The sequence below is a fragment of the Cupressus sempervirens genome, chromosome 8, assembly GCF_028749045.1.
Source record: "Cupressus sempervirens isolate cs-2001-9-10 chromosome 8, ASM2874904v1, whole genome shotgun sequence".
Lineage (NCBI taxonomy): Eukaryota > Viridiplantae > Streptophyta > Pinopsida > Cupressales > Cupressaceae > Cupressus > Cupressus sempervirens.
Window position 1 is genome coordinate 427,982,647 of NC_143125.1, and position 17,565 is coordinate 428,000,211.

At 32.1% G+C, this 17,565-nt stretch overlaps 1 protein-coding gene across 1 annotated transcript in view; it reads left to right on the forward strand.

Moving 5' to 3' along the window:
• The window catches only part of LOC149543058 (protein MANNAN SYNTHESIS-RELATED 1-like), a 64,625-nt gene extending 63,214 nt beyond the window's left edge, over positions 1 to 1,411 (forward strand). The window contains exon 6 of the mRNA XM_089797985.1: positions 743 to 1,411. Within this exon, the coding sequence (XP_089654111.1) occupies positions 743 to 1,027 (285 nt within the window). The 3' untranslated portion in view covers positions 1,028 to 1,411. The remainder of the gene's footprint in view (positions 1 to 742) is intronic.
• The last annotated feature ends 16,154 nt before the right edge of the window (positions 1,412 to 17,565 follow it).

Genomic DNA, 17,565 nt, shown 5'->3' on the forward strand with positions numbered 1-17,565 from the left:
CATGAACAGGGCTTAGTTGATTCTTCCTATAATTATCGTTATTCCCTGGATTAATTGTATTGCATGCCCATAGTTAACTGACATGTATCATCTGCTGGGAATTTTTTTGTAATCCAACTTTGATCAAACTTCCTAATAAGTGCTTGATAGAGGTCGAGTTCTCAGCTTCATCAGCATCATATTTAAAAAATGATGACCTCTGAACATGTCATCATCCTCATCTTTATGGATTTGTTTGAGTTAATGTGCATTGGGTACAATCTAAATCAATAATGCTGCCTGTGTTTATTGCTGATTAATAACAGAATGGTCAACAGCTCCTTATTTAACCTTATTTAAGAAAAGTTTGTTCACTGATGGTAAATCGATTCCCAAGACCTGTCCAAGAGTTAATTACATCCTTAAGAGATGGGACATGAAAATCATCCATGAGATTTGCATAAAAAAGAAATGTGGAATAGTGTTGAGGTCTGAGTGGGTATAGGTATAGGTATGCTTGTGAAGCATGGTTACTTTGAGCCTTGAGGGCAGGTTATTTATATATTTATCTTGTTTTGTTGTCTCCTAGCATTTTAGTGAAGGCTTAGATGTATAAGAACACCCTTGCATAAATGCAGAGGCAGACTGCTATTGGTGTAATAATTTTTAGTTTTGAATTTTCAAATTGCAATCCTTGATTGGCATTTACAAAAACTCAAGTCTGTTCAGAATCATTTATTTTCGTTAAATTTTGTGCTCGCAGGAGTATAGCATGCCTTTCAATGAAGAAAGGCAAATTCTTTACACAGGCAAAACTCAATTTGAGAAAGCTCTGGACTTTTACATCTGCAGCCAGAGTGATATTTTTATTCCAGTGATTCCAGGCATGTTCTACTCAGTTAGTGCTGGGGAGCGTATAGCATCAGGAAAGACACAAATACTTGTTCCAATTTTAAAGCGTAATTCAGCTTCCAAGTTGAGAGTTGCAGACAGCCTCTCAAGATACGTGACAAAAAAAGATCATCCTGTATATTCATGTTTCTGTTAAAGCTGCAGATTTCATGCAGCTAAAAATGTCAATATTTTTAATCACGTTGAGTAATCCCAGGCAGAGAAACGCTTTGGAGAGATTTTGATAAACAATTCTTCTAGCAAGTAGATTTGTTCAAGAAGCTGAGCCAATTATTTGGCCTCGTATCATGTAACATCATTATTTCCAGTCCCTTTTTTTCAGTTAGGGGTTCCAATCGATTACGCTCATACAGAGTTACATCTTCCAAAGAGAATGCACGCTTGAAAAGAGAATTTTCCTTTCTGTTGTTACTAGTGCCGCAAAATCTTGTAAGAGATTGGATTAATAGCGATCCACCCATTTGTTTTCCCTCGCATAATTGATAATACATTTCTCTGGCGTAATGTTTTTTGGACTCAACATATATTCAAAGTCTATGGGCAAATAATATGACTTTCATAGTTTATTTAAAGAGGATAAGTGAGGCTGACTGCCAGTTTGATTATCAAAATAGCAGGAGATCTGAGCTAAAAAAGAACATGGAGTTAGTTTAGGTCTCTTTGGCTGGTGGTCCCATAAGAGGTTGGTCTGTTGAAGTCATTAAAATCTTTCTTTCATTCATTAACCCATTCATTCATAAACTCCAAATTCTTGAAAAAATATAGGTGTACATTATATGTTCTCGTCAATTATAATAGATTAGCATGTTCTGTCCCAGAGACTATTTTTAGTTTTGCGGACATTATATTTTTATCTATCTATCAATCTATGTAATAGCAATGCACGAAAACCATTGTTTGTTTGTTATTGATATGATATGATATGATAGATTTTAATGATGTCCACGAGACTAAAGTAGTCTATGGGACCCATGCAATCACCCTCCCGAGTCAGGAGTGGAACTAGTCAGTTGTAAAGTTTTGGATAACTTGTCTCTCCTTCTCTGAAGTTTGGTAATCAAATCCGCTGCTCTTTTCACTTGATCTTCCTCGAATAAATATTTGAAGTCTTTGTTTTGCAACATTTTTGTATAACCAGATCTGATGTCATTGTAAGCCAGGCATTCTTTGACAAAGTGCTGCTCTTTCTCAACTATTCCCATATTACAAAATAAACATGTTCTGTCTGCCCACTCTTCTTTTGGAACTTGCCACCTACCAGTTTCACATCGCAGCTGATGTGAACTAGTTCTAAGTTGTGCCATCAACATTTTTGCTTTCCAGTTAATAGGTGCTCTTATATAGGCCTTTTCATCATGACTATAAGTGGGATTAAATTCTTTAATGTAATAGGATTTTTTCCGCCCTATGCGTCTTGTCCACAGAATATTGTGAAATTTTTTATTAACAAACTTTTTTATTTCTATAATGTTATCTGGGCAAGTTTGGATGTTGATATCCCATTTTCGCATTCATTTGTCATTTTGCTTCATCCATGTGCTTTTCCGCCTCACAAGTTTTTCCTTTATGATCAACTTGGGCCAACGATGTGTTTCCAGACCTTGGGTTTTCTTTAAGTAGCTTATCATTCGGACCAAAGCAACGGCTTCTAATGGATAGGAACCCACCTCCGCCAAAAGGATCTCATACGGAACTGTGGTCTTGACTTTAAGATTGCATGTGATGAAGTGTTTTTGAATTCTTTCTACTTGCTGTCATTTTTGTTTGGACATACTACTTCCCCACACTTCACATCCGTATAAAATAATCGGAGTGACCAGCAAACCAAAAAGAGTTTTCATGGTCATCCAATCCCATAATTCCGCGTTCCTGCACTTGTTTTGTAAAGAGTATAACGCCTTCCATCCCCCTTGGATCCTTTTTGATCTGCAAGTATCCCAATTGAGTTTGTTATGAAAATCGATGCCCAAGTATTTGTACTCTTCCACAATCTCAAGTGGGCTATTTTCCAATAGAAACTCGTCTTGTATGCTCCTATTCTTCTTCAGCGAGAAGATCATAATTTTGGTTTTACTAGTGTTAACTTGCATTCCAACTTCATGACAAAAATTTTCTAGTGCTGTCAAGTGCTCTTTCAAACCTTTAGCTGTTCTAGCAAGAATTATGAGATCATCCGCATATAAGAGCAATCCTATCACAAAGTGGGCTAGCTGCACTCCCTCACTATTGGTTTTGTTTATCCCCTCTTCTAATTTGTCAATATAGAGCCCGAATAAAGTTGGAGATAGCGGACACCCTTGCTTAACTCCGATGTTGCTGTCAAAGTTTTCTGATAGCCCTTCTGTCGTTCTGATTTTACCTTTGACCTACTCATATAATCTGTAAACTGCTGACCTAAGTTCTTTAGGAACTTCCAACTCTTCCATTCTATCCCATAATTTATTACGTGGCATTGTGTCGAATGCTTTTTTAAAGTCCACGAAACAACAAAAAGCCTCGTTCCCCGGAGTGTCCCAAACTTTCTCAATCAAGTATCTAAGAGTGATGCCATGATCTATAGTAGAGTGCTTCGGTCTAAAGTCTGTTTACCCTATTGCACGTTTGCCTTCTGTTTTAGCCCAGTTGCTGATTTTTTGTTCTACCAAGCTGCCAAATAACTTGCCAAAAAGTGGATTGATCATGATGGTTTGGTAATTAGAAGGATTATTTATATATCCACTTTTGTGGAGTGGGATCACCACACTTGTCCATTTTACAGGGAAACCTTTTCTATTGACACTGTTGAAAATTTTAGTGATGTGTGGTGTGAGGGTTTCAACACCCCATTTTAAATATTCAGCTTGAAGCCCATCTATATCTTGCGCTTTACCGGCAGCTAACCTCCTTATGCCTTGGATAATATCATTTTCGCTGAATAACTCCCCTATAGGCCCTGTTTCCATGGTTCTACGTTCTCCTAGATCACACTTGTAGAGAGTCTTGGCATATTCCAAACATTTGGTTCCTGTTATGTTGTTTTCTAATTGAGTTTTTCTCTGCTGAAGTTCTTTCCAAAACTTTCTGGGGTTGTTTTTACCAAGATTAATCAACTCGATTCTTCTCTTATTTACATACTCTCCTTTCTTCTTTTTTATTGTTAAAGGCATCGGCTAAATAGCCGAATATAAAACGCAGGTCTTCTACAGTCCGCGTATCCCATGCCTATGCCTATACATATGTGTTTTTGTTAGAATAAACAGATTGTACGGTTAAAGTTCTAAGATGGCTTGTGTGGGCCCTTGAATTACCGTCCAATACAAATTGGTGTAACAACTATCATGCACTTTCTAAAATTATGATTATAATGAGAATTGATTAATAAAAAACGCTGGTCATAAAATAAACTCCATGCCTTCCACGTAGTAAATATCTGTGATTTTGATTTTTGCAGTTTTCATGTTGTTAAATAAAGTTAGATAATTTAATATTAAATAACTTAATTATTGTTTATTTAGATTTAATAATTTAATCTTTTAATTCTTTATAAGAACAATCTATCAATATTTGAACCTAGAAGAGTTAAAAGATTATATTATTAAATTCAAAGAAAATAAAGAAATAAGAAAGATGATGGTAGTATATATTCTTTCACAAATAGAAAGAGAGTGATAATGATAATAGATGATGAAGGTTGAAACAAATCAAGTTTGAAAACATATAGTATGTTTTAATCACCCCTTGAAATCTTTCCATAGAGCTTGTAAGGGAGTGTTAACTTTTAAATTAGAAAGAAACAAATCAAGTTTGAAAACATATAGTATGTTTTAATCACCCCTTGAAATCTTTCCATGGAGCTTGTAAGGGAGTGTTAACTTTTAAATTAGAAAGAAACAAAAAGTGCTAGGGAAAAGGACATGTACCCTCACACCCTAACTTCTTGCACATGTAGATTCTAAACAATATGTTAGATTTTAGCAAAAAAAATTCTTATGTCTTTATATGTTTGAGACCCACTATGTTCTTATATCAATAGTTCACTTAAAAACTACCAAAATTGTTACTTAAACCAAATTAATTAATTAGAGAAGTCAATTTAATTTCTCTAACCATATAAAAACTATTTTACTAAGAATAATATTTCTCCAAAATTAAAGTTATTCATTTATCTTAAAAAAATAAGAATAAAGAAATTGAATAAAATTAATACCTTTATCATAAAATTAAATAATATTTTGAATATAATATTTCTTTTATCTAAAGATGATAACTTCTATTAGTTGTTAATGATTTTATATTTTAAAATTTTAATAAAAACTATTAATAAAATGACTAAGTACTCATAAAATTACAATAAAAGATAATTATTGAATTTCAGAAGATTAAATTTATAATATAATTTTGAAAGTGAAAAATGTTATAGAATTTTATAATATTTTTAATTTTTTTATAATAGTAATATGTTTAGGTTAAATATAATAATATGTACATTCAACTTTTTATTTGTTTAAGTCAAATGATATTTTACATTCAAGTAATGAATTAATTGATATATTGAAATTAAATAGAAAATGAAGTTTCAATGTATATTATATTTGATTTTGATAAAAGTCAATTTTAATGTGAATGACAAAATTATATATAAAACTTAAAATTCAAATTTGTGTTTCTTTAATTTTATAGTTCTATAATTTTACTTGGAGGGTTTTGTACTTTTTAATATTTTCCACTGCTACCATTTAAGCTATTGTTCCAAACAGAGCGCTGACAAAGACTTAGAATTTTTTTCGTTTAGTCAAGTGAATTGAATATGTTAAATCAAATAAGTCATAAGACCATCTGCTTTCAAAAATCGTGGGCTTTAAATTTTTTTATGGGATCTCCTATTTTAGAATAATTTTAAAAATTGTTAACAACACGATAATTCTTTTAGGAAGCCCTCCTTCACGAGACCACCCCTAAGTTGTGCAAAAAAAGGGAGAGCTAGAAATAAGTAACAATTGCATATTGACAAAAGAGACATATCTTCACCATTAAACATTGACATTAGGGGCCAATAGTTAGACAATTTGTACCACAACAAGCAAAAATAAGCTAAGCAACAACATGGGGACCCACTCTTATTTTTCTAACTCTCATTTTGTTAAAATTTAAGTATTTTGCTCGAAAGGAACTTGAATAAATTTGTAATTCTCATGTTGTAGCTTGAATAAGCACAGGATTTCAATATATTAAATTTAGTATTTCTCCCCTTGGTAAAATTTAAGTGTTTGATGGTTGGATAGAGAGTTTAATATTAAATATATTAAAGAGTGAGTGAAGAGTAAGAAGGTTGAGGAACAAAAATATTGATAAGTTGCGCACACTTTTAAAGTAGGAGGTGGGCTTCTATGATTGAATTTTATTTTTTTGAAATTAGTTTCATGATTTCTGTTGATGGAATCTATATATTCATTAGTGTTGATCTACAATGGTAGCATATTGTCATTAACATTGAAAGTAAATCATAAGTCAAATTGCAAATTTTAGTTTAAATTTTAAGTTCAATAATTATTAGTTTAGTTTTGAATTTTAATTTTTACAATTTTTTCCAAATAATTATACAACAGTAAGTTGACATTTTTTTAAAGTTTAATAATATACATTTAAATGATCAATTTTTATTTATTTATGTTGTCAAACTAAGATTACAACTTTTTTGTATCCTTTTGCTTCTAGGCTTCGTGCAACCTAAGTAAAAATGAAAACATGAAATTGTTGATTGACAAATATTAAGATCATTTTTTATTGTGTGTACCATGTGCTTCATGCTTTGTGTGACTTGAAGAAAAACAAAAACAAAGGCTTAATTCTTTTAATTATGTATTGTATGAATTTTAATTATAAAATTATAAATGTATAAATTCTATATTATTTATTAGACTACCACTTTGAGCTCTCATGGTACAAATGAGGATGAAAGTGAAAATGTAAAGAGGATGATTGTAACCAATAGAACTAGTTTGATTGCAAGTGTGAATATTAACCACCTTTGTGAAGTATTGGGAAAATTTCTCAAGGTTCCCTTTGACCTTAAGTCTCCTCTAAGATAATTTGCAATAAATTTACTAGTCTAATCTAGGAAATTTGAGGGAACTAGGCAGTGATTGTGGCACTTTCGTAAGCTTAAGTTAATACCCACCTCCTTTATATATAAGTAAAATGTGTAAAATTGTGTGAGACCTTGGCAAACAATTTAACTATAGGGCTGAGATATGTAAGATATGGAGTGGCCTAGGTGAGGAAGGCAATATACTCATATCTACTTCATTTTCTCAAAGATTGAGGGGTTAATAAAGAGAAAAAGGTTTTACTTGTACTTCTTTATTGAGGTTAGTTGCACATATGCCAATTTCATCCACTTTACGAGAAATAGAGGTTAGGGGAAAATACAAGATGCAAGTGAGGCTCACAACCTATTATCAGAATTAGTTAATGTGCATTTGAAAAATGAGGCAAATAATACCATTAGCATATTTTTCCCTACCAGTGAAATTCCACTTCATGTGTCTTTCTTTCTTTATTGTAAGGAGTTCATGATAAAGGTTGTGAGGTCAAGACCATCATATGTGCCACTAAAAGAGACCTAAATGAGGGCCATAATCTAGGATGAAAATTGTTCCAAGATAAACATTTTAGTGGAGACTATAGTGTCACAAGTGGAAGCAATAGAAACATGGATGGGTTACACATTGTCCATGCATTAATACCATTGTTAAATGTTTAGAGGGTTCTTATTTTCATAAAGTAGTTGATTGTTTAGGGTATCAATTTTCTTTTCTTCCAAGTTTTAGTTTCAAATGCTCAAAGATATATAGAGGAGGTTGGGCCAAAAAGTGTCCTCTTAGTAGTGATAGATGTGACCCATGTGTACAAAGTTGTAGATAAGGTAATTGAGGTAGCTTACACACATATTTTGTGGACTTCTTGTTGTATGCATTTCATGAATAATGCATTCAAAGACATGAGAAATATTGATTGGATCAAATTAGTGGTCAATAGTACTAGAGATTTGTAGTTTATGTGCAACCACCACACTTAACATGCACTCTTTAGAAACTCTCTAAGAATGAATTCTTGAAACAAGTCAAAACAAGATATGTATTAGATTTCATTCTCTTGGAGAGGATGCTTTAGTTACAAAAGGTATCCCAACTAATGGTTATAATGATGTAAAAGAGGGTGAGGGATGTAGTGAATAGATTTGTTTTGGCGTGATGCAAAATTTATTATCTCCATCATACTCTAGTCTTCTACGTGAATAGATATGAGGATGTCAATGCACCTGGCCTTGGAGAAATGTACAAGTGCATTGATACTATATAAGACCAAATGAAGGTTGTGCGAGAGGAATCCACATTAGCATCTTTCAATGAGAACATTTGGCAATCATTCCTTAGAGATGGGAGAAGCTCAACACTTCTTTGCACATGACTTCTTATGTGGTATGTATAAAGCCTTATTAGAATTATGTTGCAAATATGTATGATTTTTGTTGTCATTAATGACAAACTTGTTAGATTGGTTAGCAATGCTTCAAATATTGTAAGGGGTATTGCTAGCCTAGTTCAAAATATATTTGATGTCCTTTGGATATTATTTCAAGCTACTGAATAATTATATTACTCATGCTTGATCATACAATATATTATATGGTGATATTTATGGTTTGAAAGTGAGCTTTAATGATCTACATGTGATGTGTAGTGCCCACCCTAGTGACTTGATTTATTATGTACTGGATTCCTATTTTGCACTACAGATAGGAGATGCGATGTCACCTTACATATGGTACTAGAGATACATTATTTTTATTCATGCACATATATAGATGTGATTTATCTTGTGTTACTAGATTTACAGATTCTAACACTGCTAACCCATTCGATACTTACAATATTGTATGGTGATTATCATGTGGTCATATGGAAAGGTTTGTACTTTAGGGTTTTGATGTCAGTGTGTGCAGGTATAGGTACAAAGCCTCAGTAATAATTATTGATTCAAAGATAGAACCATGATCCATTTGGGCACCTCGAGACTAGGAAAATTCCTCATAAGAGAGTTGATTACCCTGTTTTGGGAGTTTAGGGAAGATTCATGTTTATTTTGGGTCTTTATTTGAATGTTGTCTTGGTTCTTATGTATAAAGTTATCTGAGTATATACGGGTACATACGTAGATGCCCTAATAAATATATATATATTATATGTGTGTGTTATTGTGAGCTTTTGTGTAAAGAAATAGCTAAAATAAAATAAAAATCTATTTGAGGATTTGAACCTCAAACCTATCACTCATCAAACCCATCGTCAACCAACTCTTCTACTTAACTCTTCGAAAGGTTCCTTTATGATAAAGAGATGAATCCACAATAGACTTCAAAAAGGGTAAAACATGAATGGCAAAAGATTTGAACTCAAGATTTTGAAAGGAGAACATCACAAATCAATTACTACATCACACAACCTTCTTGAGTCTCTCTCTCACACACACAAGTTTATTAACTAGGAAACTATGTGAGACTTTGATTAATTTACGCAATAAATTACACAAATAAAATAGATTTATCTAATCAAACGTTAGACAAGCCATTTCGAATGGGCGCAACCATTAATGAATGACTTCAACCTCCTATAAAATAGGTACTTTTCTGACAACCAAAAACATAGGAAAGATTGGAAAAAACTATAGTGAAATTTATCTAGAAAATAGATGTCTGTGAAAACTCAGAAGGGAACCTGCACAAAGGACACTAGGTACTCAGAAAAAGGGAGAACATGGACACCGAGATCAAAGTTGAAGGCTCAAATCTCCCATCCCCTCATATATTCAAGGCCTCATCTTCATTCGACACATGAAGCCAAGGAGGTTTTTCTAATTATCTCTTTTAGGAACTATATAATTCGTGAAGAATAATACATTTCTTATTAAATAGTATCAAATGTGTTCCTGTATGTTGTGTTTAGACCCATGCAATGAATGCCTCTATGCTTTCTTAATGGAGTGAAATTATGGGAGTCTTATGTAATTAATAATGCTAGGAACTGAATTCCTTAAGTGAGGATAGTTGTGGGGTTCCCTGGCCTGGGATCTCAGCCCAGATAGTACTAGAAACCCTCCCTCATCCTAACAGGTCTCAAATTTCAATTCATAGCCTTCATTTTATATTTTTGAGTCCATTGGAATAAATGTGCCAGTATATTGCACATATGCACTGTTATACTGTTTATATGTGAAGCACTGCAACTCACAACCTATCAACCTTTCTGTAGCCTGGTTAAACAAATGTGCAACCCTGTTTAATGTATGCATGTAATTATATTGAACCAAAGCGCGATTATAACTGAAGCACAATTAAGCGTCACATATGCACGGTTTTGTTGAATGGATGTGCAAGTCTGGTGAAAATGAAATATTTGCACAGACTTATGGTACCAATGCGAGTTTCTGCTGAATACATGCACATGTTTAATGAATGCGTGACAAAATGCAACAAATGCGCAAATATAGATAATAGATGCACAATTTTATAGTTGATTTGTCATTTGGGCATATTTTGAAGTGGATCTTCTGATTGTTTTTTGGTTCATACTTGTTATTCTAGTACATGTTTTTTAATGTGAGGACACTTCTTGTATGAACATTCTTTGAGTGTAAATGTTGAGTAGGGTAGAAACCCTAGGTGATTGGATCACCATAGGTGCTGGGGCTCGGAAGTGGTGGCTAGGAAATCATATGCTAAGAGATCAGAGCCCTATGCAAGCTGGCTCCAATGCGAGTAAGTAAATACTTGATAACATAATTAACAAATTAACTATGGGTTGGGTGCACATGGGTATTCACACTTAATAAGATAATTGTGGAAGTCTTGTTGGAGTACTCAGAGTAGGGACTCACTGCACATTCTATAGGTCCGTAAGCTCATGTGGTTGATCCCAACATTACTTGGCCGTGCCTATCACTGTTGGAGTACTTGACAAAAACATGTTCTATGTGGCAGGGCAATCTTAAGCCAAGAGGGTAGATCCCAACATATAGGGATGTACAATGACACTCACCTGGTGGCTGATACACCCTTCACTCTTGTTCTTGTTATCTTGAAATCTCTGTTGATCCTTTATGCTTTATTGTTTATCATATATTTCTTGGGGTTAAACCTTAGATCTATCTTAAGCATGTTGGATCATTGTTTTCCTCATAGCTCGTGGGGTGGTTCCTTAGGGTCCACATGGTTTGGTGACAAAACTTGAGGCTTGCTCTTGGCTTGATATTAGAGTCCTTTTGAGAGAGATACTTGGATAGTGTGAAGAAGACTAATGATGTGCTTGATGCTTATGCTAGATGAATGATGGATGCAATTAATATGATGTAAATTTGGATAAATGTATCTTGTTGAAAATCTATGATGTATAATGTAAGAGGGAAAATATTTATTTATTTAAATGAAAATACATGTAAAATGGTTGGGTAGTTAGAGATGAGATTTTGTATCCTAAAAGGGAAATGTTATTATATATCTTTTGTGTAGGCAATTTTGGTATATGAATAATTATAATTCCTTGTGAACATGAAGTAATGATATGTTTCTTTATAAGTTTTATGCCATCTTACTTCGGTGATCTTATGCTCTTAAGTTTATTCATGCTATGGTTAATATATACCTTTCTTAAGTTTTATGTTTTTATTTAGAATAAGTGGAAATAATAAGGGAACCTTAAAAAAAATTGAGAAAAATTGAGGAAGGTTACCTTAATTTTATTAGGTTCCTTGACGGGGGCATTACATGATGTATTTAGTTGCACTATTTTGTGTGTGTCGATATATGCTATATTGATTAGAATCATTCTTTGGTTCATATATACTTTACATTTAATGTTGAGAAGTTGATCTGGGTCTCACATTGGTGTGTGGATATCCACACAGTTTAAAATTGCTTTAGAAGTTGTTTCTTGACCGACTATTCAAAAAGATTTAATTCCTATCTATATTTTCATTCTGGTCAGGATTGGTTGATTACATAACATTAAATCCTTCTTAGGAGAATGTGTTGTATATTTGGGTCCCCTTTTCTCCTAGAGTGGACCATGTCATGTATTTTTGATCTCGATGACCTATTTTAAGTAATAATAATAATAATAATAATAATAATTTGTTGCAACTGACCTTTATAATTTTTTTGGTTAGGTCTGAAATTCAATACAAATTTTAAATATTTATCTCTTATTTAAGGAGTGCATTCAACCTTTTAAAGAAATGAATACAAAGTGGTTTGTGGTGTAAAGAAAATAAAGAAGCAAAGTGTGTGGGTGAATGTGTGAAAATTACATCTTAAAAGAAATACATTCGAAGAAAATGTATTGAGATAATGGTAGATGTATTCCATGATTTTGGTTGCTTGATGCAGATATTCAAGGTCAAAATTCATGTTCAAGAGATTCTTCTTATTCTGAGATTCATGCTATTGCCGGATGACAATGAATCTTTTGGTAAACTTACATTTCTTTTGCATCTTTCCTAAAGGTAGTGAGACTTAGTGGCAAGTCCAAAAAAATGAGCTCTCAAGTAGAGAGCTCTTTGTAATTGGAGACCTAATACATATATTGAGAGATATATCTCACTGTAGTTTTTCCTAGTTTTGAGTTTTCCATGCAAATATGGTATTCTTGTGTTGAATGTTCTTTGTATTTTGTGGTCCCATTGAAGTATGTTGCTTATATTAATTTGATGAGATATTGTTTAAGTGGTTTTGCAGTTTGGATTCATTCATCCCCCTCTCAATCCTTTTGTGCTTTCAACAATTGGTATTAGATAATGTCCCCTTCTTGGGAAGCTTAACTTCTCAAGGGAGATCCATTAGGGCATATGATTTTAGGTTCAAGGTTCTGAAATTGAAGGTAAAAATTATGTCCAATGGAAGAAAAAAAATGAAGTTTCATTGTAGTCTCTTCCAAAAGTAGAATGAAAAAATGTTATATTGCACCTAAGGGCAGACTACAAATTCTAGATGAAAGAAAGGATGAAGAAAAAATTGAAGGATAGGGTTTCTATTGCTAGTTGTTTGAGTGATGAGATGTTTGGGAAATTCATTAGATTGAAGATATCATAAGAGGTTTGGGATAACTATTCAATGTCTATAAAGGAGATCTAAAAATAAAAGAGAAAAAAAGCTCAAGCTAAAAATATGAAGATGGGTGATGATGAGTTTATTGAAGCATATATTCATAGGATATATAAAATTTTGAATGTCATTAAGGGTGCTGGTGGAACAATAGTAGAAAAGAAAGTGGTAAGAAAATTATTAACAACTCTACCTAAACACTATATGTCAAAGAAACAAGGAATTGAAGAAAGTCATGACTTGAATTTCTACACCTTGGATTAACTTCTTGGTTCACTATTCACTTTTGATACCGTTGAAATGGACGAGATCAAGACAAAGAGGAAGGAAGGAAAATTCAAAGTAATAGTCAAACCTAAAGCTAGAGCTAAAGAAGAAATGGATGATATCGAAAGAAACATTTTAAGAAGAATGGTGAGAGGAATTGACAAACAAAATGTAAGTTGCCTTTAAAATGATTAAATTGTGATAGAATTTATCATTTTGCTTCTAAGTGTCCTTACCAAGATGAATTTAAAGATTTTGATAATAAAAAAATAAAATGTAATAAAAGAGAAGTCTATGGACTATGGGGGAATACTCTTCAAAATATGTGGATGACAATAACTAAAAAATGAAGCCCTTTTTTTTGCCATAAAGGAAGTTTTTCTAGAAGGATCTAGAAGACATGAAGTAAAGATGATTGCACCACATGCTAAGTGGAATGTACTACACAAATGATTGATTTTGGATGTTCAAACCATATGGAAAGGGATAAAAAGAGGTTTATGAATCTTGAGAAGCATGATGAGGATTTGTGAGATTTGCATGAGAAGAAGTTGCCTCTACATGTGCGATATTATGTGTCTTAGTTGATGGTAATCATAAACTAATGGTATCTTTTATCTAAAAGGACCAAGACATAAATTTCTAAGTATCACTCAGATGCACAAAAAAGATTATGAAGTTATTTTTCACAAATATGGACACAATTTTTTTTAAAAAGGTAACAATAGGAGGCAAATTATTGATGAAATTTAGAACAAATGAAATATTTTCAATATCAAAGAAAGCAATGAAAAAAAATGATCACGAAATTAGAGAAACAAGACTAGGTTGTCCCATAATAGATTGGGATGAATCAAAATTTGATAATATGGTTAAGATTAGGACCACTAAGGTTGTGAGAGATTTACCAACAATTACTAAATGAGTTGATAAAATATTAAAATAATGTTAAGCATAAAACAAGAAGCAAAATCAAGAACAAGGAATATTCAAAACAGATACCATTAGAACTCATTCATGTAGATTTATGCTGACCCAATATGACATTTGAATAAATGAAGAGAGGTACTTTATGTTTCTCATTGATGATAAACTCTAAAATGACTTGGGTTATGTTTTTGAAAGAAAAATATGAAGCTTTGATAGGTTTAAAGTTGTCGAATAATTGTTTGAAAATTAAATAGATACTAAAATCAAATGTTTGAGGTCTTATAGATGAGGTAAGTTTACTTTAAATGAATTTTTGACTTTTTTGAAGAACATGGAAGTATAAGACATTGATTTGCAACTAGGCCTACATAATAGAATGGAGGGGCTAGAAGAGAGAATATGACCATGGTTTGATTAACAAAATAATGTTGAATGATGCTGATGTACTTGTATATTAGGAATATGCTATGCGTATTGCTATGCATATTCTTAATAAAACACAAATAAGAAGAAATCACACTAAAACACACTATGAACTTTGGTTTGTAAGACCACATACTGTGAGATAATTTAGGATTTTTGGAAGAAAGTGGTACGTTAAAAAGGATAAGGATAATCTAGGAAGATTTGAGGAAAGAGCTAATGATTTTTTTAAAAGGATTTGTTGCAAATAATAAGGCTTGTTGATGCCACAGCAAAAGATTGGTGTAGTTGAGAGTGATAATGTGAAGATCCATGAGAAATGAGACATGATTTCTTTAGAATATATGATTAAGTCTAAGATAGAAGTCACTCCAATGGTTGTAGAAAGATAAGATGATCCAAAAAAAGGAAGAGAATATGCCAAATGAAGAAGAGAAAGAAGAAGTTGAAAATTCACCTAAAATATTAACTAGCTTTGCATGGAAAAAATAGTTTGAAGACTAGATGATAAGAGAAAAAAATGTGTGTAGATAAGAAGGAAAATAATAAATCTAAAGGACAAAGAAAAAGAACATAAAGAAGAAGAAGAGATGTTGAGGCTAAAGAACAAGTAAACTTCTTCGTGTTATAGGTTTAACCTAAATTCTTTGAAGAAGCTAACGAAAATGAAAATTTGGTAAATGCTATGAAAGAAGAATTGAATTAGATACAAGAAAAAAATAGACATGCAAACTAGTACCCACAAACAAAGAAAAAAATGTAATAAAAAATAAGTGGGTATTCTAGAAAACACTAAATATGGATGGACTTGTGACAAGAAACAAGGAAAGATTGGTATGCAAAGGATATTTACAAGCTGCATGTATTATTTTGAGGAGGTATTTTCTCTAGTTGAAGGATTGGAATCTATAAAAATTTTTCTTTCCTTTTTTGCCTACAAAGACTACAAGGTCTATTTTTTCTTTCCTTTTTTGCCTACAAAGACTACAAGGTCTATTAGACATATGTTTAATCAACCTTTCTAAATGGAGAATAGAAGAAGTATACATTGAGTAGCTAGTTGGGTTCAATTTTTCAAAAGATTTAGATATAATTTGCAAGTTGAAAAAGGCACTTTATGGTCTCAAGAAAGCCCTAGGGCATGGTACGCATGATTGGACATGTACTTGATATAACAAGGTTTTAGAAAAGGTATCATTGATATCAATCTTTATTTCAAAACGGAAAATGATAAGTTGTTAATTATTTTTGTGTATGTTGATGATATCCTATTTGGAGGATGTGATGATCTAAGTAAAAAGTTTGAAGAAGAAATGCTGAATGGATTTGAGATGTCAATGATAAGGGAGATGCCTTACTTTCTTGGTTTGTAAGCAAGTCAGTTGAAAGATGAAATGTTTACTTCTCAAGCTAAATATTTCAAAGAAATGTTGGAGATTCATGAGATAGAAAATATTAATCCAATTGCAACTCGTATGACTAATAACTATAAATTAAGAAGAGATGGTAAATCCATCTTTTAATCAAAATAAGTATAAATGTATGATTGGAGGTTACAATATTTTAGGCTAATTTGAGGAATCCCATGTTGAGGTAGTAAAGAACATCTTCACGTATCTCAAGGGAATGAAAGATTATGATTTATGGTATAAGAAATATGCAGACTTTAATCTTAGTGCTTACTTAGATATTGACTAGGTATGAAGCATTGATGATAGAAAATATACAATTCAAGGTGCATTCTTTTAAGGAGATAGATTAGTTTCTTGGTTGAGTGAGAAACAAGGCTCACTATCCTTACTACACAAACAAAGTACACTAATAATTTTTTTTGCTACACTTAGGTCATGTGGATGAAGTAGATATTTTGTGATATCTTAGAATGTTCCCAAATATTTTACATAAATTTAAGAAAACAATATGTATGCAAACCAAATTCACTTTATTTAACAAATTATATGAAATCTTATAAAATTAGGCTCTAATAAGATCTAAAAATTAATTAAGAATATGAACCATTAAAATATTTTTATGGATGCAAAATAACTCTATAAAAAATCTACCTAGTTGTTAACTCTATTGCAAATGCACCAAGAAGTGAAACATGTTTTTGCTCAATCAATTGAGAAATCTTGAAAGTTTTCATCCTAAGGTTTTAGAACTAAAATCCAAAGCTTCCCAAAATTATCCACAAGAATACTAACCAAATATATACCAAGCATAATCAAAATGAGCTTACCATGTTCTTTAAAAGCACATCCTTGTGACTTTTCGTTTTCCCTATGCCCATTTCTTGGAATTCCTTTTCTTTGTCTTTTTATTAACACCTTCTTTGAAATTAAAATAAATTTATTAATATTGATAAATATCCATTAAAGTAACTTTACTACTTTATTAAATTATCATTTAACTTCTGATGTCCCCCAAAAAGGGACATTATAGTCCTTCCTCCTTAGAGATTACTTGTCCTTAGGAAAACATGAATCTACATACCAATATTGAGATCCCATATAAATCTACAAGTGACTCTATAAAACATTATGAAAAACTGAAATCAAAAGTTTCCACACTATGGAGTAATATGTTCAAATACAACTCATTCATGAATCTAACCTTTGGATCCCAAGGCCAATTTGAAGAACTATCACTCCCATCACCTAAAGTCTTCAACTCATTCTTAGTTTTACATATTTGTAATCCATCGTAAATTTCACTAATAAAATACAATCTAGAAATCCTATATGCCAAAAATCCTCTTCTCAAAGGAGAGTGCATCTGAAACCATGATGAAGCATGACCGTATTTATACCAACATTCAATTTCTTCTTATTTCTCTTCATAAGCATATTCAACTCATCAAATTGTGGGATTAAAGAGAAATGATATGCACTCCTAAGAATATATTCAAGATTATAATT